Source organism: Fringilla coelebs (genome assembly GCF_963513975.1).
Source record: "Fringilla coelebs genome assembly, contig: SCAFFOLD_30, whole genome shotgun sequence".
Classification (NCBI taxonomy): domain Eukaryota; kingdom Metazoa; phylum Chordata; class Aves; order Passeriformes; family Fringillidae; genus Fringilla; species Fringilla coelebs.
Genome location: NW_028167448.1, coordinates 4,083,422 through 4,105,003, shown reverse-complemented (window position 1 = coordinate 4,105,003; position 21,582 = coordinate 4,083,422). Strand labels below are relative to the sequence as shown.

General features: G+C 50.1%; 1 protein-coding gene across 1 annotated transcript; it reads right to left on the bottom strand.

Annotated features, from left to right (window-relative positions):
- Positions 1-4,748: 4,748 nt before the first annotated feature.
- LOC311165840 (olfactory receptor 14J1-like) lies at positions 4,749-5,681 on the bottom strand (the record flags this gene model as incomplete). The annotated part of the gene is made up of 1 exon (XM_084227340.1): positions 4,749-5,681. One exon carries the CDS (start codon positions 5,679-5,681, stop codon positions 4,749-4,751), a length of 933 nt encoding a protein of 310 aa, XP_084083466.1.
- Between the last annotated feature and the right edge of the window lie 15,901 nt (positions 5,682-21,582).

Sequence of the window (21,582 nt, the reverse complement as noted above, 5' to 3'; positions counted from 1 at the left end):
GTCCCTGCAGGCTGTCGGCATCCCCCGGCTGCCCCACCTGGCTGGCCCCTTCCTTTGCTGACAGCTCTGCCTCCTGCCTGCCTCTGCCTGCCCACACAAATCTTGGGCTGATACCAAAAGGGTTCATTCCATTTTTACCATGCCTGTGAACTTTGAGCACAGGAACAAGGCATGCAGGAGCTGCTTTCCCAGCAAGGATGGTTGGAAGGGAAGAAGAAGACATCTGGCTCAAGGGTGCAGGGATAGAGAAAACAAGGAGTGAATCTGGGAACTTGGGGTGGGTTTTATAGAAATGGGTAAATTGTAATTCACATTTAGTGACTGTATATAAGAAACACACTGGTAGAATCACGCGTCCATGTAAGGTTAGGAGTTATCCCTCTCTCAACCTCAGGCCTGAATAAATGATACTCTCTGAAATGGTAAATGAGTGTTAAGGAGCCTTGTTCTGATATTTTGCACATTTGGTGACAGCAGGGCCACACAGAGCCAAGGACTCAGCTGTGACACTGTGCAAACTCATGGAACAAAGGGTCCATTGTGACACAGCACAACCCATGGAACCAAAATCTATTTTGGCACACTGGGGACACATTGACCCAATGGTCCATTGTGATACTGCAGATCCAAGGAGACCATGGTGACCCTGAGAAACCTCTTGGAACCAAGGGGCCATTGTGACACTGTGGGCTACCATGGATCCAAGAGACCAAGGTGACACTGTGTGGCCTTGTGGCACCAAGGCCATCACTGTGGCTCTGCTGGGCCGCATGGTCCCAAGGGGCCAGTGTGCAGCAGCAGGGCTTTGTGGAACCAAGAGGCCATTGCTGCATTCCAGGGCCTCGTGGAGCCAAAGGGCCGTTGTGATCCTGCAGGGCACTGTGGATCCATGGAGAGCATTGTGGAATTGCAAGGGCCTGTGGAATCATGGAGACCATGGTGACACTGTGGGGCCTCACGGAACCAAAGGGCCACTGTGACCCTGCAGGGCCTCATGGGAGCACGGGGCCATTGTGACCCTGCAGAAGCAAGGAGATCATTGTGACACTGCAGGGCCTCCTGGAACCAAGGGAACAAGAAACAGGTCTGTCTGGTTTGGCCTCCCAGAGGACACCTGATAGGTCTAGCTTTTCTTGGAATGCTGAGGGCTGCCTCTCATCAGACCCTGGAGAGCAGGGGCTCTGTGCTTTGCTTCCTATGGAAAAGAATCATCCCTCTTTCCAGGTGCCCAGGGCCAAAATTGATTCTCCCCTTAAAAATTCCCTATCTGCAAGGATTCTCCCAGACAAAAGCTGCCAGGACAGAGAGCTCTGGCTGGCTTTGGCCTCTGGTGGTCACCTCTCATCTCAAGCAAGCCCTGAGGAAAGCATTTGAACAGGTTTGGCTACTGCAAAATTAATGAGTCTCTCATTTTCTGAAAAACTCAGATGCTCTTGTGATCATGTGTCTTCTTTTTCTCCTTGTTTATTATGCACAAAATATTATTTTCAGCTAAACAATATTATTCTTTTCCCTCTACCAGTGTTATCTGACACTTATCCCCTCCTCTACATATGGATCCAGGTCACCTGTACAAGCAAACACAAGAAAGAATGCAGCAGGAATGATTTATCTCTGCTCCCATGTGTCCCATCTCCTCTGGAGCTGGAGGTGCAGCCCCAGCACTTGGCAGGGCTCAAGGGCTCACAAGCTCAGCTCCCACACAGAGAACTTTCAGACCCTGGGCTGCTCTTCTTGGCCCCTGCACGCTCAGCCAGGCTGAGATGGACACTGATGGTTTCTGTGCCAGGCTCTCTGAGCCCAGCCCAGCTCCCTACAAGCTCTGCCAGCTGCCCTGAGCTCTGGGCAGCACCAAGGGCCTCTCCCCAGCCCAGCTCAGCTGGCTCTGGCCCCACAGCTCTGCTCAGGCCAGGCTGCTCTGGGCACTGGCCCCACGGCCTCAGCCCCTGGCAATGGCACAGCAGCAGCTGCAGCTGCCACAGGACTCAGCCCCACCATGGGGGAACATGCCTGGCCAAGGGAAAGGAGGCTCCCTGTGTGCCCTGCTCTCCTCTGCAGGAGATTCTGAGAGCTCTGCAGCCCCTGCTGCCATCCCATCTGCCCAGGGCAGCACAAGAGCCCCAGCCTTGGGGCCCTCCAGAGCTGCTCCTGCTCCAGGCCCAGGGCCCATCCCAAAGCTGGGGCAGCCACAAAGCTGTGCCCATTTCTGCTCATTCCTGCTCTGATGTGGATGGATCCTCAGCAATTTGGAGGTTGCTGCTGCACTTTACTTTTCCAGAGGCCTCTTCTTTCTTGAGGTCTTCAGTTCAGGAATTCAGTGACAAAGGCTCATAAATATTTGTTCAAAATAACCAAACAAGACAAGCCCATGGGAATAATTCAAGTCTTCACCACTTCTGTGGTCAATTAGACAGATTTCAGAAGTGTATTCAAAGTGAATCTACTATTTTGAAAAAATGAAGAGAGAATTGTTTTGTCCTCCTTAGTTTTCTTTTCCTGTTTATAGATAGGTATCAGCAATCCCCAGTTGATATTGATCCCCAGCATCTTCTAATGCAGCGTCAATAGATAGGAAAATCAAGACCCTTAATGGCTGACAATCAGTCACACTTTGTCCCTATCCCCACCCCACCATTTCCCAATTCAGCCCTTGCCACTCCTATTGATCAGGAATGGTGTGGCCAGCAGGAGCAGAGCACTGATTCTTCCCCTGTGCTCAGCACTGGTTGGGCCACAACTCGAGTGCTGTGTCCAGTTCTAGGCCCCCAATTTATGGAGGTCATGGAGGGGCTGGAGCATGTCCAGAGAAGGGCAACAAGGCTGGTGAGGGGTCTGTAACACAAGTCCTATGAGGAGTGGCTGCGGGAGCTGGGGTTGTTTATCCTGGAGAAGAGGAGGCTCAGGGGAGACCTCATCACTCTCTACAACTCCCTGACAGGAGGGTGCAGCCTGGGGGGGGTCAGGGTCTTCTCCCAAGGAATAGTGACATGACAAGAGAAAACAGCCTTAAGCTGCAGCAGGGGACATTTAGGCTGGACATGAGAAAATATTCTTTACAGAAAGGGTGATTGGGCATTAGAGGGGGCTGTGCAGGGAGGTGGTGGATGCACCGTCCCTGCAAGTGTTTAAGCAGACTGGATGTGGCACTCGGTGCCATGGTCTGGGTGACAAGGTGATGTTAGGTCACAGGTTGGACTTGCTGATCTCCAAGGTCTTTTCCAACCTGGTTAATTCTGTAATTCTGTGATGATTGTGACACTGCAGAGCCCTGGGGAAACAAGGGGCCATTGTGACACTGCAGGGCCTCGTGGAACTAAGAGGATCACAGTGACACTGCATACTGAAGGCACCATGGAACCAAGGCCCCATTGTGACACTGTGGGGCTGAATGGAAGCAAGGAGTCCAGTGTGACACTCTGGGTCTTCATAGAACCATGGAGGCCACTGTGACACTGCAGGGCCTTGTTCAACCGAGGGGCCATTGTGACACTACAGAACCAAGGAGACCCTTGTGAGACCATGGGGCCCAATAGAACCAAGGGGCCACTGTGACACTGCAGGGACTTGAGGAACTATAAGGAACAATGTGACACTCTGGTGCCCCATGGAACCAAGCATCCCTCGTGACACTGCAGGATCTTGTGTAAGCAGCGGGGTCCATTGTGACACTGCTCCACCAGGGAATCCATTGGGGCACTCTGGGGCCTCATGGAACCAAGGGATGACTGTGACACTGTGTGGCCTTGTGGAACCATGGAAGCCATTGTGACACTGCAGGACCTCATGGAACCAAGCAGGCAGTGTGGCTGCTTACAGACTCATGGAACAAATGAAACATGTTTGAAACCGTGGTGCCCCTTGGGACCAAGAGGCCATTAAGACACTGTGGAACCAAGGAGAGCATTGCTGCACTGCGAGACCTCATGGGACCAAGGGACATTGTGACACTGCAGGGCCCGAGGATCCAAGGTACTTTGTGACACTAAGGGGTCTCAAGAAACAAAGGGGCCATTGTGAAACTGAGGGGCCTCAGGTCTCATGGAATCATGTCATGGAGACCATTGTGACACTCTAGGGCCTCATGGAACTGTGGTGACCAAGCTGGCTGCAAGTTTGGATCTGCTGGAGGGTAGGAGGGCTCTGCACAGGGACCTGGACAGGCTGGATCCAGGGCCCAAATCTAACAAGGTGAAGTTGAACAACACCAAGTGCCGGGTCCTGCAATTTGGCTACAACAACCCCAGCAGTGTTACAGGCTGGGGACAGAGTCGTGGGACAGCGGCCAGGCAGAAAGGGACCTGGGAGCACTGATGGACAGCAGGCTGGACATGAGCCAGCAGTGTGCCCAGGTGGGCAAGAAGGCCAATGGCACCTGACTGTCATCAGGAATGGTGTGGCCAGCAGTACCAGAGCTGCTGTGCTGTCCCTAACCTGCCCCCAGCTCTGCACACAGACATTGCTGCTGCAGCTCCAGAGAAGGGAACAAAACGGGTATCTCCAGGGAAAACTTTGCTGGAAGGTCCTTTAGTTCATTGAAAGCTACTGATTGCACAGCTCCTCATTGACACAGTCTGGGGCCACAGCAATAATGGAGAGAAACAAAAAATGAGAAGTGGCATGAACAATGGTCCTGTTTTGTGGACAAGATTAATAGAGTAAAACAAAATTTTAAAAACCCACGAGCAAAAAAATAAGAAATGTCAAAGATGGCTTTTATTGGAAGTGACTTGCAGAAACTGGCCAGCAGTTTAATGTTTCTGAAACCATCCAGTCAGCAGTGTCCACACTGCAGCCTTGAGCTTCTGGTTCCTCAGGCTGTAGATGGGGGGGTTCAGGGCTGGAGGCACCACCGAATACAGAACTGACACTGCAAGGTCCAGGGATGGGGAGGACATGGAGAGGGGCTTCAGGTGAGCAAATGTGGCAGTGCTGAGGAACAGGGAGACAACAACCAGGTGAGGGAGGCAGGTAGAAAAGGCTTTGTGCCGTCCCTGCTCAGAGGGGATCCTCAGCACGGCCCTGAAGATCTGCCCATAGGAGAAAACAATGAACACAAAGCAGGCAAATGCTAAAGAGGTAGTGAAAATAGAAATCCCAAGTTCCCTGAGTTTGGATTTGGAGTAGGAGAGCTTGAGGATCTGAGGGATTTCACAGAAGAACTGGCCCAGGGCATTGCCCTGGCACAGGGGCAGGGAAAATGTATTGGCTGTGTGCAGCAGAGCAGTGAGAAAGGCACTGGCCCAGGCAGCTGCTGCCATGTGGGCACAAGCTCTGCTGCTCAGGAGGGTCTCGTAGTGCAGGGGTTTGCAGATGGACGTGTAGCGGTCGTAGCACATGACGGTGAGCAGGGAAAATTCTGCTGACACGAAGAACAGAAAGAAGAAAACCTGAGCAGCACATCCTTTGTAGGAGATGTCCCTGGTGTCCCAGAGGGAATTGTGCATGGCTTTGGGGACAGTGGTGCAGATGGAGCCCAGGTCGCTGAGAGCCAGGTTGAGCAGGAAGAAAAACATGGGGGTGTGCAGGTGCTTACCACAGGCTACGGCGCTGATGATGAGGCTGTTGCCCAGGAGGACAGCCAGGGAGATGGCCAGCAAGAGGCAGAAGTGCAGGAGCTGCAGCTGCCGTGTGTCTGCCAATGCCAGTAGGAGGAAGTGGCTGATGGAGCTGCTGTTGGGCATTTGCTGTGTCTTGGCATGGAGATCTGTAGAATAAGCAATATTGAATACTTTGATTTGAGGAGGACTTTAAATAACCCAGCACAGCTTTGGGGCCCTTTCCCCCAACTGCCTTCCCAGGGCTCTGCTGCCTGGAGCTGGCCCTGCCAGCAGCTGCTCCCTGTGCCCAGGGCTGGGCCCTGCCCATGCTGCCAGAGCCCAGCCCAGCCCTGGGGGCTCAACTCTGTCCTTCAGACCCCTCTCAGCTCTGGCACTGCCCAGGGGCAGCTCTGGCTCTGCAGGCTCTAAAGGCAACATCAGAGCAATCCTGAGGAGGCTGGAAAAGCAGCACTGATGCTGCCTCTAAGAGACCCTGTGCTGATTTCTGTCACTGCCTGGTGCATTCAGGTCTGAAAGGAGATTTTCTAAAATTTTCTCTATCTGAAGTGAGACATGAATATCTATGTGCAATTTCCCATCCAGGCATCCCAGAGATGTAGATTTTAAAAATAAGAATTTTCTGTTTTATGCAAACCCCTTCCTTGCTGCGCTAGGAAAAACCCTGGAGGTAAATGTCATGCTGGGAGCAGTTCTGAACAATGCAGTATCCTCACCTCACAACAAAAACGCTTCGAAGCTTTACCAGCTGTCTCCTTTCACACAGACCATGTCCCCCAGTGCTGGGAGCAGCTCCCAGGCCTGGCTGAGAGCTGTCCCTGGCAGGCAGCAGAGTCCCAGCACAGCGCCCTGGGCTGTAGGACCCTGCTCTGCAGGACAGCCCTGGGCACCCCTGGGCACCCCTGGCTGCTCTGCACAAGAGATAATCAGGGAATGTACTCACACAGTCTGTAGGCATGGGGATGTTCCAGCTTTAGGAGATAGCTCCAGGAGCTGCAGCTGCATTGTCCTGCAGCCAGAGGTTCCTGTGCCAAGGGCTGGCAGTGATTCTCCCCCAATTACTTCTCAGCATCCTCCCAGCCGTGACTGATGGAGATTCTCTGTGCCTCTGTGCTGTGCCCAGGGTGGCTGCAGGCAGTGCCCCAGCCCTGCTGGGCTGGGAAAGGAGCTGCTCCTCAGGAGAAATGTCTTTTTGAAGCTTTTCTTGGTTTGCCATGAGCTGCCTCTGTGCCAGGAGCCCAGCCCAGCTCAGCAGCACAGACACAGCACAAGGGCTTTAATGACCCTCTCAGGGATTTTGTGTTGTTTACATCAGACTCAGTCCCTGAGAGAGTGTTCAGAAAATTTCTCAAGAACTCAAAGTTAAATTGAAACACTGAAGTTTCTTGAAGTTTGAATGGGTACCTCTGAGGGAAACAACTGAGAAAGTGTCCCCAGGTTCCAGTTAGAGCAGAACACTGGAGGCAGTGATGACAGCTGAGGACAAACAAGGCAAAGGTGTCTCTGGTGCTGAGCAAGGCTGGATGTGTTTCAGGAATGCAAAGGGCCAAGGCCTGAGCCCCAGCCCCTGGCCAGGCAGATCCTGTCCCTCCCTCCTTGCTCATGCTCTTCTCGGCATGGGCACTGGCATGTGGGCATGTGCAATGCTAAGGGCAGGAGCATGGGGTGGCCCCTGCCAGGCTGCTTAGCAGGGACAAGGAGGCAATGAGGCCCCAGGTCTGCAAGGGTCACTTGTCTCCTGCTCCTGCCTCAGGCCCAGGCCCAGCAGCCATGGCCAAAGTGCTGCAGGAGTTGGCTCTGTCAGGGCCTTGCAGCTGCTGCACATGCCTGTGCCCTGTGCAGCCCAGGCTGTCCTACCGTGTCCCTGCCCTGAGCCTCTGTCCCTGCAGGCTGTCGTCATGCCCCAGCTGCCCCACCTGGCTGGCCCCTTCCTTTGCTGACAGCTCTGCCTCCTGCCTGCCTCTGCCTGCCCACACAAAGCCTTGGGCTGACCCAGACTCTTTCTGGGGCATGTGTTGCACCACAGCCCTGCCCTGGGAGGCAAATTCCTTTCTCTTTGTTCCAATCTGGGCCTCCCCAGCTGCTCTTGGCATTGATTTTTTTCTTTCTTGGGCTATTCTCTACTATGTCAAAAGGATCCACCATCTCTGAAACTACCTTTCAGTCCCTCCCAGGGCTCTCCTCTGCTCTCCTCAGTCTCCACCCCACTGAGCACAGAGCTCCTCTGTCCCTATACAGTCCTCATGTGCCTGAGGCCATGGGCGCCTGGACAAGAAGGACGGTTCTTTTCTACAGGAAGGAAACCACAGAGCCCCAGGGTTTTGAAGGCAGGCACCTTCAGAGGCAGGCACTAGAGGCCAAGGCAAGCCAGACCTGTCTGTCCTTGCAGCTTTTGTCTGAAAGCAACCCTTGGATATTTGGGGGAGTTTTGGAGGTGGAATTCCATTTCAGCCATGAGTGCCTGCACCAGAATGACAGTTCTTCTCCACAGGAAGGAAAGGACAGAGCCCCAGAGTTTCAAAGGCCGATTAGAGGCAGCCCCAAGGAGGCCAAGGCCAGCCAGACCTGTTTGTCTTGGCAGCTTTTGTCTGGGAGCAATCCTTGGATAGACAGAATTTGGGAGGCCAAATCTCAGTTTTGTCCATGGGCATCTGGATAAGAAGGATAGTATTTTCCATAGGAAGGAAAGTACAGAGCTCCAGTGTTTCACAGGCAGATGAGAACTGGCCCTCAGGAAGCCAAGGGAACCTAGACAGTCCTGGCAGCTTTTGTCTTAGAGTTATCCTTGGATATAAGGAATTTTGGAGGCAGATTCCCAATTTTGGCCATGGACGCCTAGACTTCAAAGCTGTTTTTTTCCATGAGAAGAAAAACACGCCCCCTCCCCCCCCACACACCCCCTAGTGTTTTGAAGGCGTATGAGAGATGCCCCCCCCCCCCCCCCCCAAAAATGCCAAGGCAAGCCAGAGCTGTCTGTTCTGGCAGGTTTCATGTGGAAATAATCCTTGTATATAATTGGATTTGGAGGTAGAATCCCAGTTTCTGCCATGAACGCCTGGAGGAGAAGAGCAGTTCTTCACAACAGGAAGGAATGCACTGAACTCCAGGGTTTCAGGGGCAGGTAAGAAGCCCCCCTCAACATGCCAATGTCACCTGGACCAGTCAGGTGGCCACCAAGAGGCCAAGCCAACCAGACCTGTTCCATGTTCTTGGATCCTTGGGGCCCTGAAGTTTCACAATGGCCCCTTGGTTCCGTGAAGCCTTGCAGTATCACAATAGAATTTTGTTTCCATGAGGCCCAATGATATCACAGCGGTCTCCTAGGCTCTGCAGTGTCACACTGCCCCCTTGCTTCCATGAGGCCTTGCAGTGTCAAAATTGTTTTGTTGGGACTGTGCAGAGTGCCACAATGGCCCCTTGGTTCTTTTGGGCTCCCCAGGATCACAATGGACCATTGGTTCCACAGGGCATGGCTGTTTCACACTGGCCCCTTGCTTCCATGGGGACCCGTAGTGTCACACTGTCCCCTTGCTTCTATGAGACCTGGCAGTGTCACAATGGTTGCTTTGCTTCTATGAGGCCTTGTGGTTTCACAGTGGTCCCTTGCTTCCACGGGGACTGTGCCAGAATGGTCTCATTGCTTCCATGAGGCCCTGCAGTGTCACAAAGAGATCCTTGGTTCCACAAGGCCATGCAGAGCCCTTTGATTCAACAAGTCCTCAAAGTGTCACAGTGGTCTCCAGGATTCAATGAGGCCCTGCAGGGTCACAAGGGCACCTCAGTTCCATGAAGCCCTGAAGTATGGAATTGCCCCTTGATTCCATTGGGGTCCTGACTGTCACATCACTTCTTGGTTCCATGAGCTTTGTAGTGTCACAGTGGTCACTTTGGTTCCACAGAGTCAGAATTTCCTTGTGGTCTCATGGACCCCCACCACGATCCCCTTGATTCCACGAGGCCCTGCCGTGCTACAATGAGCCCTTGGTTAAATGAGGCCCTGCAGTGTCACAATGGCCCCTTGGTTCCAGTGGGTCCTGAAGTGTCACAATGGTCTTCATGGTTCCATGAGGCCCCAGAACTTTATGATGAACTTTCGGTTCCATGAGCTTTTGTACTGCCAACAGCAGTGTCCTTGGCTCCACAGTGTCACAATGGACCCTTGGTTCCATGAGGTTCACTAGAGTGACATGGACACCTTGATTCCATGAGTTTCTGTAATGTCCCAATGGGCTCCTTGGTTCCATGGCCCTGCTGTCCAGAATGGCCCCTTGTTTCCATGAGGTTCTGTACTGTCAGCAGGAATAACCTTGGTTCTGCAGTGTCATAACTGAACCTTGGTATCATGAGTTTCCTGGCCTCCCACAGCCTCTCAGAGACCCTTCTCAAATTCAAGGTCCCTAGAAGCCCTTTATTATAAATGATCAAATCTGCAGCCAAATTATAAAAAATTTAACAAATATTTATTAGATCAATAACAAAATATAATTTAAAAAAAAAAACACCACAGCCAAGACAGCGTCAGCTCCAGAATTTGGCGCTGGGTGAACCTGGATCTGACTGACAGAGTGCCAGCATTTCCCTGGTGGTTCAACCCAACTGTCTCATACAGCCAGCTTATATCCTGTGTATTCCGCCCTGGGCAGAAATGACAGAATGTCCTTTTGTGTCCCTTCATATATAGAGCTGGGACCATATAGATGCAAAGCCTGTCCAGAGGTCCAGATGGCTGTCTGATCTTCTCCAGAATATCCTTCTTTCACATATAAACTGGGGCCATATGGATACAAAAGCCAGCCCAAGTGTCCAGATGGCTGTCTGAATTTCCTTCTTTCACATGTAACCAAGTGGTGCCAGTATTCGAGATGGTAGATGCAATTCTGCTCCGGTGCCGGTTCTCGTGAAAGACTTAAGCATTCCTGGGAAGTTGATGCTCATGGTCCGGGAAGACTTCATTCTTAAGCTAAAGGACTTGATATTATCTTTAATGTTGTCCAGGCACTAATTGAATAGAAGTAGGACTCTGCTCCCAGCCAGGATGGTCAAAGACATGAGTTGGGTGTTTACAATATTTTATATACACATATATATATAAATAGCATGAATTAACTCTCTCTCTATATATAACAATCCCTCCCCGCTTATTTTACTAATTTAATTCATACTTGTAATTTGTTAAATTTTTAACTTTCTACATTAACTCATCACTATTGAGGGTTTTTCACAAATGGAGTACCCTTTTACACTATCCGGTACTCTCCTTGTGGGATGCTCTGATATATTACATAATTCATTTTCTTAGTTAGTTGTTCTTCAAACTTGGCCAATGCCTCTGCAGCATTGCTGGCATACTTTCTCTTTCCCACCCCCATGATTTTGGATGTGTCGCTTCTGGAAGCTCCCTCCAAGTCTATGGGAACTATTGCAATCTGCATTCCCTGGACCATGTAGTGGATCAGTCTGATAAAACTTGCTATCAGAAAAGGGAGGAATAGAATTCCGACTACTGAACAGAGCACAAGAAACATTACCTTGTTCCACCATGCTCCATCGAATAATTTGTCCCACCATGAGGACTGTAGAATAAAATTCCATTTTTGGATTGGGACATGGGCCACCTTTTTGATCTCGGCTGCCAGACTTCTTATGATCTCCCCATAATCATTGATCTCGATACAACATTCTGATTCGTTGAATTTTCCACACACTCCTCCCTCCTCAGCCAGCAAGTAGTCTAAAGCAATCTGATTCTGGTACACAAAGGCCCATACCTGGGTGTGCTGCCGACTCAGTAAATCCAGGGCTTTGGAGGTGTGATTTGAGACAATTTTCATCACTGCTTGTAGTCTAATCAGCCTGTTGAGTAGATAGATTGGAGTCCTATACCCATAACTTCCATCCTGTGCCCATGTGGCCGGCCCATAATAATCAATTATTTGTGCCGCTGGCCACTCTTCCTCCCCCCCAAGCTTGTCATCAGTATTATTTTTTTCAAGCCTCTCTTCTTCCTTCTCAGGGTCTCGCATAATGCAACTCCCAACAGATTACTTTTTGCTCTCGGGAGAGTAAAGAAAACGGGTCGGATCATGCCTAGAGTGCAAGACCCTTTCCACCTTGAGGGTAACTCACTGTATGCCTTTTTCCCACATATCCAGTAAACTCCATCCGGTCCGGGGCTTTCCATTTTTCATTTATTTTCCCTGGGTCTTCCCAGTATTTTCTCACATCTTCCAGGGACTGGAAGGGGTTGGCACAATCTTATTCTCCTGTCCTATTCACAATTGGTATCGTTTTTCAGGCTCCAATACCCCAGAGGAGGGGCTGGTGCCATGCCTTGTTCTTTGAATCTGAGTTCACCATCAGGGTAGATGCACATGGAGTATATCCCACCATCTCGGTGTATTCTTTTCCCTCCTGACTGACACAAGTTGTGCTAATCACCCTCTGATCAAAAATCCATCCCTTGGGTCTCTGCACCAATTTTGAGGCCCTCAGGTTGTCCCACTTTAAGAGTTGTTCTGGAGCCAAACCTTCCCCTTTCCAAGGCCATTTTTCAGCAGATTTCAGCCCCCCACAAATCCAACAATTCCACAGACCCAGTTCTGTTGAGATCTCTTGCATTAAATCAATGAACAGGTTTCTGTCTGGGGAAGGTAATTCCCCATCAGCATATTGCCTTTCCAGTACCTTGTACTGCTCACCATAGTTTTCAATCTCTCCTGTTCAACTTTCTGTCTCCTCAATTCTGACTCCTTCCATTTCATTTCTTGAGTTATCACTCTCATCTTTTCCTCAGGATCCTCATTGTTCTTATTTTTCGTATAGCAGATTACTCTATCATATTGTAGGCACACCCTCTCATCATTTACCGGTGCCAGATCCAATATGAGTGGGTCATTATTCAAAGTAACCTTACTGCTAAATTTCATATTCTCTGTTACCTAGTACATTCTCCCATTCATCACGCATATTTCCAGCCTTGTGTTATCATAACACAATGGGTTGACCTGGTGATATGCAATGAAAATCGATTCTGTCTTACCCCCGATCCACATGGTTCAATTACACTGGTTACAAATGGGGGTTGACCTCTGTTCTATTTTTCGTTTCCACTTCAGATTCCTGTGAACATTTGACTGTCCGTTCCTTAGCCCAGCCTCAGGATTGACACACCAAGTCCCGATTTCCAATTTACATAATTTCACCCAAGTGCCATTCCTCCAACAGTACCTGCCAGTTCCACTGAGGCATTCTTTTGGGGCTTGGTATGCTGAGTGTCCCCCATCCCGTGATACAGGGACCACCTGAGTGCATTTTCCGCACTCATCCACGGAGCCCTCGCTTCCGCCTTTCTTTGGGACCTCAGTGCCCAGACTCTGAGTCCGGCACATGACTAGGCTCAGGCCAATCAGGATTCCCACTAGGTGTGCTCCTCTGCCTTTTCCTCTGCCCCATGGGGTGCCACCAGCGGCAAGGAAGACCATCTTTGTGGCAGCAGGAGTACTCTTTGGGGAAGACACCCTCGGACCTAGCCACATACCTCCTCTTAAAGGCGCCCCACCGTGATACCCTGATTGCATTGGAACTGCACGGGACCCTGATGGATTTCCAGCACTCCACATCCAAGATTTCCTCTTGAGATCTAAGCTTCCCATGCACCCCATTTTGAAAGATCCAAAACCACTCCTGTGAGTCTACTTCAATGATACTCAAATTGGTGGCTAAGGTCAGGATACGGTCAGTCAATTCAAGCTCCTCCTGTAAACACTGGGTACACAATCCCTTTGGTCTCTGCCCCCTGCTGCAATGAAGCACAAAATCCCCTTGACAATACTCACACTTAAAGTGCACAAACGGATAATACACACAACCTGACAGTGTGCAACTTATCTGCTCATTGTTGGTCATTTACGAGGACGTTGGAGTCTAATTCTCAAGTCGTTGGGCAAGAAATGACTTGGATGCTTCCTCCTGCTGTTCCATCTTTTTCAGTCTAGACGTGTGCATCCAGCCTTTCTCTGCTGTCCGAATGGCCGTGTCTGTTGTCAGGAGCACAAGAAAAGGACCTTCCCAGTGAGGAGAGAGCGACACCTCTTTTGCACTTTCCAAACACTTTGTCCCCTGGCTGGATTTTGTGAATAGCAAACCCCAGAGGAGCACTCTGAGCTACTATTCCCTGCTTTCAGAGTTCCTGTAAGATTTTGTTGATTGCAACCAGGTATGGTTGAATCTGCCCATCCTCAAACCTGGGGTGTCCCACCAGCATTCCATGTTTATATGGCATTCCATACAGCATTTCAAATGGTGAGAGCCCCGTTTCTGAATGAGGCATGGTTCGGATATTAAGCAATGCCAAGGGCAGACACTTCAGCCAGGACATCTTTGCTTCCAAAATTAATTTAGATACCTGTGCCTTCAAAGTTTGATTAATTCTTTCCACTTGTCTTGAACTCTGGGGGTGCCATGGGGTGTGGTACTCCCATCGGATGCCCAGTGCATCAGCCATTTGCTTAATAACCTTTGATGTAAAGTGTGTTCCCTGATCTGAATTGATACAATTCACTACCCCATATCAGGGTACAATTTCTTCTAACAATTTTCTGGCGACGGTCTGGGCCGTGTCCTGTGAACTGGAGAAGGCTTCCACCCAATGAGCCAATTTGTCTACAATTACCAGTACAAATTTGAACCTTCCCACTTTTGACAGTTCTGTGAAATTAACTTGAAGTCTTTCAAATGGTCGGTACAAAACAGGGCAACTCCCCAGGGCAGCCCTTTTGCCCCTTGGTTTGTTTACCTTTTGACAAATCAAACACCCGTGTACCTCTTGTCTTGCCAATTCATAAATTCCTTTGCATCCATAAAATTTCAAAAATTGCTCTGCCAGAGCCTGTGCCCCCCCAGTGAATTTTCTGGTACAATTTTCGTAAAATCCTTCTGGTAAAACCTCTGGAAACTAATTCCCTCCCATCAGGTAATTTCCACTTACCTTCCTTTAATTCACCTCCAATCTTTTCATAGCATTCGATTTCTTTTTGGGAGAGCTGAGGAGGGTCGTCAGGGTTTGCTTCCCTTTTGATCTCTGGGGTACTTACCACCATCAGCACCACAGTTTTGGCCTCCTGATCCGCTAAATTGTTTCCCCTGGTCCGGAACTGAATCCCTGTCTGATGCCCTTTTACATGGACCACTGCAATTTCCTCCGGCCCTCTCAAAGCTTTTAAAATTTGCCGGATTAACTCCCTGTGCATCAGTTCCTTCCCCCTCGTGTTGATCAGCCCCCTCTCTTCCCAAATTTTCCCAAACGTGTGAACCACCCCAAAGGCATACCTCGAATCTGTGAAAATCGTTCCCTTTTTCCCTTTCTGTCCCTTCAATGCTCTCAAAACTGTGTACAATTCGCATGCTTGTGCGGACCAGCTTGCATTCAGGGGACCTGCTTTGATCACCTTTCCTGTTTTCCCATCCACAAATGCGTATCCTGACTTTCTTTTCCCTTCAATTACTCTGCTTGACCCATCTACAAACCACTTCTCCCCCTCGTCCAATTCTTCTTCTTCCAAATCCTCCCTGATTTTGGTTTGTAACTCAACTATCTCCACACAGTCATGAACTAACTTCTCTGCAGCTTCTCCAAACAGAAACTGTGCAGGATTCTGTGTAGTCGTGGTCCTCAATTCCAAGTCCTGCGAGTGAATCAAAATGGCTTCATATTTTAACAACCTCGCGTCCGTGGGCCATTTGTCTGCTTTTTGCTGTAGTATGCGCTGCACGTTGTGCGGTGTGAATACTACCAGAGGTGCCCCAAAGGTCACCCTTTTTGCTTCTTCCACTAGCAAAACCACAGCCACAATCGCCTGCAAACATGTGGGCCAAACCCTGCTGACCGGGTCCAAAAGCCTGGACAAGTACCCCACAGGTTTCCTGATCCCCGCCCAGTCTTGCTTCAATACCCCATGTGCCGTGTGATTGCTAGCATCCACAAAAAACTGTAAAGGTTTCCTCACATCCAGGAAGCTCAGCACTGGAGCTGCCGTGAGTGCCTCCTTGACTCTCCTGAATTCTTCCTCATTTTTTGTGTCCATTTGATCCGATCTGTGCTGAGTTTTTCATAGAGAAATTTCACCTTTTCACTGTAACTTTCAATCCACTGCTGGCAGTACCCCAACAACCCCAGAAGCTGCTGGACCTCCCTTTTTGTTTGTGGAGGTGGCAGAGCAATAATCCCTGCCACCCTTCTTGGGTCTAGTTTCTTTTTGCCCTTAGTTAACCAATGCCCTAAGATCTGACCTCCAGCTCTGTGAACTGCCACTTTGACTTTGAAACTTTCAACCCCTTTTCTCCCAAGAAATTCAAAAGCTCAATTGTGCTCACCCTTACCTCCCCCTCCCCTTGTGCGGTGACCAACAAGTCGTCTACATACTGTAAAATCTTTGTCCCTCCGGTCGGCACAAAATGACTTAAAACCTGTTCAAGGGCTTGTCCAATTAAGTTTGGAGAGTCGACAAAGCCCTGAGGCAGAGAAGTCCACCTGAGTTGTTGCTTCCTGTTCGTCTCCGGGTCCTCCCACTGAAATGCAAATTACTCGTGGCTGTCCTCAGTGAGAGGACAAGTCCAGAAAGCGCCCTTTAAGTCAATTACACTGTACCAAGTGTGCTCCGGAGATTGTTCATCAATGTGCAAGGGTTTGAGACCGTGGGGAACAAAGTCTTAGTCCTCTGATTCACAGCCTGTAAATCCTGTACCAGCCTAAAGCTGCCATCTGGTTTTCTGACTGCCAAAATTGGGGTGTTATGCCTTGACATGCACGGTTCCAGTGTGCCCTTCTTTATTAATTCGTCGATCACTGGTTTCAGACCCCTCCTCCCTTCCATGGAGAGGGGATATTGTTTAACCCTTATGGGGTCTTCTGGTCTTTCGATTTCCACCCAAATTAGTTCTATGTCCAGCCTCCCAGCTTCCACTGGAACACACGACACCCTTGGGTCTATTTTTTCCTCATCTGGAACAGTGAGGCTGTAAAGTCTGATTTTGAGCCAAGATTTTTCCACTGCTAACCCCACTCCCAGAGCAACCATCATGTCCCGCCCCAGTAAGTTTAAGTCCGCGTCCTTTGCCAATAAAACATTGCCAGTGTGCTTTCTGTTTCCCATATTTATTTCTACATTTTTTATGATTGGAACCTCAAAAGGATCCCCTTTTGCCCCAGTTACCACCATGGAGTCATCGCTCAGAGAGCACCCCTTCAGTAGCCGTAGCACCGTAGTCCATTCCACCCCCGAATCTACCATAAACCATAGTTGTTCTTTGTAGGGTCCAACTTTTAGTTTTATCAAGGGCTCTCTAGATGTTCCAGACCCCAGACTGAAAAGCCCCTGACACTCCTAATCCTCCTGAAACATTGCCTGGTCTTTGGCTCTGTTGGGACAGTTCCGTTTAATGTGCCCCTTCTGTTTGCAGTAAAAACACTCAAACTCCCATTTTTTTTCACCCAAGCCCTTCTCTTGAGAAGGACCCGGTTTCTTTGCCGAAGCCTTTTTCGCCGTATCTTTCCTGCGGTCCTGCTTCTGAGCCTCTCTTACTGCTGCCACAAGGACCTTGGCTTGAATTTTCTGCTTTTCCTCATCCCGGCGCGTGTATACTTTCTGGGCTTCCCGCAACAGTTCTTGCAATCCCTGCTCCTGCCATCCATCTTTCTTTTCCAGCTTTCTCTGAATATCCTCCCAAGATTTTGCCATGAATTGTGTTTTTTACAGCACCATCCCCACCAGGGAATCAGGGTCTGTTCCTAAATACATTCTCAGACCTTTCCGGAGCCTTTCTTACCACTCCGTTGAGGTCTCGTCTTTTCCCTGACATTCCCTGGGCACTTTACTCATGTTTTGCCCTTTCGGTACCGCCTCCCTGATACCCTGAATAACCATATTTCTTAAATTTATTATCTTTTGCCTCCCCTCCTCCATCTGGGCTTCCCAAGACGGCTTTTGGTTTGGCCATCAATCCTCCCTGGCTCCCCCATTCAGGTTTCGCCTTTCACAATCCCTGATCACGTGTGACCAGATCATGTCCCTCTCCTCGTTGCTAAACAGTGATCTTAAGATCACTTGAAGATCCTCATAGGTGTATATGCTGGTTCCCAAAAATTCATCCAACCTCTCCGCCACCCCCAAAGGATCATCCATTAATTTTCCCATTTCCTTTTTGAACACCCTTACATCACTGGTGTCAATCGGGGTGTGGACATATCCAATCACCCCCGGAGCTGTCGGTACCTCCCATAAGGGATAGATACCAGGTTTTCCCCCCTCGTCCCCACTCTCTCCCTCAGTGGACCTTCTTGTTCTCCGCCTTGTTGGATGTGCTGGGGGAGATGCATCCCTGGGGACATCTACTTTTTCCTCCTCAATTTTCAGAGTTACCTGGGGCTGCGGCTGCTCCGCGGCCGCGTGACCGTGTGGGAGAGCGGATGCCGTCGCCTGCGCCGGTGGAGGTGGTGGTGCATTCGCCTGGGCTTGCAGAGCTCCCACCTTGGGAGGCATTCCTGACGCCGCTTGTGCCTGCACGGGGTCGGGTTGTTGCTGGGCCACAAGGTAAGGAGGTGGAAGATTTTCCGACGGTTCCCATTCCCTCCCCACTTTTGCCACGCACCGGCAAGCTTGCACTGGGTATAGACCAGAGCAAACATGCCTCCACATGTCCGTGTATTCAAGTTCCTCAGGATCCAGCAGACTATGGCTGGCCACATGGTCAAAAAAGACTCACAAGTCCAGTTTTCAAATGTGCCAAATATCGGCTAGACCACGTACCTTCCAATCTCCCTCCCTCCTCATTTTTCCATACAAAAATGGATCATTTTCTCCTTGGACTTTCCCACCCTCTGTCTAGGTTTAGAAAGACAGGTGCCTGTTAAAGGAGACAGGAGCCTCCCCTGAAATGGAGAATGCAAACCCTCCCCACCCCTCCGAATTGGTATGAATAAGGGGCTCTCAGGAAAAAATATGGGAGCAGGAAATAACAGTTCTTTAATAGGGAAAGTGAAAAAAAAAACAATATAAAAGAAGAAAAAAAAATACAACAATGCAATACACCAGAACAACACTGTCAGAGTCAGAACACGACCTGACACCCTGTTGGTCAGGGTGTTGGTAGCAGTCCAGTTGGAAAAGGGGCTGCAGTCCTCCTGGAGTGTCAGGCGTGGTTCTGTTGGAGCAGGGGAGTCCTGTAGGAAAGGGGTGTCTTCTTCCTCCGCAGATCCGTGGAAGTAGAAGCAGCTGCTGTTCCTCTGGGTAGTCCAGTGGAGCAAAGGCTGTCTTGGTGTCAGAACCTTGCAGGTTATATCTGCATGGCGCTGCTTGGCTCCTCCCTCTGGGCGGAGCATCTCACAATCAGTTGCTATAGTTCTTATCAGTCATGTGGTGACATTCAATAGCCCTTTATCAGCAGATGCCCCTTGTTGATTATGATCACTCAGGAAGAGAGATAAGGAGCAATGCCTGCTTGACACCAGACAACTGCCATACAGATGGCAATAGAATACATCTCCCCTTGCAATCTGGAACACCCTCCATGGATTTTTGTCCCAGTGCTCCAGCATCCACCCCAGGAATCTCTGGGCATTCCTGGTAAGCTTCTTTCGGGGACTTGGGAGTGTTTTTCCTGAATTTTCTTCCGGTGTTTGCTTTTCCCCAATCCCATTTTTTCAAGGAAAGCTGTGACTTTCCTTACCTTTTCTTGTTTCGCTGGGATGGTCCGCTTGAGTCCCGTTTTTCTTTCTGATGTCAGGTTTTCCAGCTGGTGAAAAGCTGCCAGCCTGACCAAGTCTGACAGTGAACCGCTCTGCCGACTCTGGGGCTGTTTTCCTTACCTGTTTTCTCCGTTTTCAGAAGGTGAATGGGCTCCTGGAATTTTCCAAGCTCGTCTCTCCCCTCCTGATCCCAAACGTGACCGGTTTTCCCCCTAGACTCTTCCCTGAGCCCCGAGTCTTGTGTGTTTCAAAAGGAAACCTTGCACTTCCCCCTTGCCTGACCATGCCCCTCGTGGGATAGTGGAACTGCAGTCTCGGGGCCCGCACTCACCTCGTGACAATGTCACGTCTCACAGACGTGTGCGATCACGCTCCACCCAACCACACAATACTTACGGTTCTTTTTTCTTGCGTGGATCTCTTCATGCACGTTGAGTTTTTACGGATGAAAACCCTAGAGTCCTGGAAATTTTTCTAGATCTTTCCAAGCCGAGAATCGAGCCCTTTATCTCCCTTGACTGTGGCTCTGTTTGCAGCATGTGGCTTCAACTACAATCCACAATTCCTGTTGCGGCTCTTTTTGTGGATCTGATTGGTTTCAGAATTAGATTCCCGCTTGGGCCACAGAACTCAGTGGGGCGCCCCCCGGGTGGGAAAAGGGTTTCCCGAACCCCAATATCAGATCCTGTTGGGTTGTCACCAAATTGTTATAAATGATCAAATCTGCAGCCAAATTATAAAAAAAAATTAACAAAGATTTATTAGATCACTAACAAAATATAATTTAAAAAAAAAATCCACCACAGCCAAGACATCATCAACTCCAGAATTTGGTGCTGGGTGAACCTGGATCTGACTGACAGAGTGCCAGCATTTCCCTGGTGGTTCACCCCGACTGTCTCATACAGCCAGCTTATATCCCGTGTGTTCTGCCTGGGGCCAGAATGACAGAATGTCCTTTTGTGTCCCTTCACATGCAGAGCTGGATCATATAGATACAAAGCCAGTCCAGGTGTCCCCATGGCTGTATGAGCTTCACCAAAATATCCTTCTTTCACATGTATAACTGGGACCACATGGATACAAAAGCCACTCCTGGTGTCCGGATGGCTGTCTGAATTTCCTTCTTTCACATGTAATCGAGTGGTGCCAGTATTCGAGATGGTAGATGCAATCTGCTCCTGGTGCCGGTCCTTGTGAGAGGCTTAAGCATTTTCGGGACGTCAACGTTAATGGTCCGGGAAGACTTCATTTTTAAGCTAACAGACTTGATATTATCTTTAGCATTGTCCAGGAACTAATTGAATAGAAGCAAGACTGCTCCCAGCCAGGGTGGTCAAGGAAATGAGTTGGACTTTTACAATATGTTGTACACACATATAAATATAAATAGCATGAATTAACTCTATATATATAACACTAGTAATATTTGCAGTCATTTCTTAATCTTTTTTAATAATATTTTTCCCATAAAGGGTAAAAGGGGATCACTGGGACCTCTGGAGACATTTCTGGGGCACATTTGGGGCAGTTTTGAGTCTGGGTAGGGAATTCAGAGAGAACTTGAGGCTCTGGAGGACACTTGGGGGAGCCGGGTGGGCACTTGGAGGGGCACTCAGGGATTCTGAGGGACAGTTCGAGGTCCGGGGCAGCACTTGGGCGTGCAGGGGGGCCCTTGGAGCTCAGGGAGGGGAATTTGGGGCCCTTCGGGGTCCGGGCGGGCCCTTGGGGGGCTCTGACGGGGCTCTCTGGGGCACAGGGGGTGATGGGAGTTGTAGGCGCGGGTATCATACAGTTGAACGGGGCCGCGGAGCATCACGGGAGTTCCAGGCGCAGCTGCACTGGCACTCGGCGGGGCGTGGGGCATGACGGGAGATGAAGTCTCAAAAGTGGTTTGAACGCGATCTTTGGGCGTCCAGGAAGGCTCTTGGGGGACACTTTTGCGTCTGAGCCGCGACTTGAGGTCCTCAGAGGAATGTAAACGGTCCGGGAGCACTTGCGGGGAGCTCTGGGAGCTCGGGGAGCTCTAACCGGGCTCTTTAGGGCGCAGGGCACGGCAGGAGTTTTAGACGCATGTCTGTGTTCTGAGGGGCTCTTGGGCAGCGGGAGATGAGAGGAGATCAATTCCCAGGAGTGGCTGTGCCGAGCATCTGTGGGGTTGGGAGCACCCAGGGAATCCAGGGGCGCTTTTGGGAGGTCCCAAATGGGCGCTGAGGGGACACTGGGGGATCCTGGAGGGTCTGGGGGACACTCATGGGACAGATGGGGAGCAGAGCCCGGGTCCTG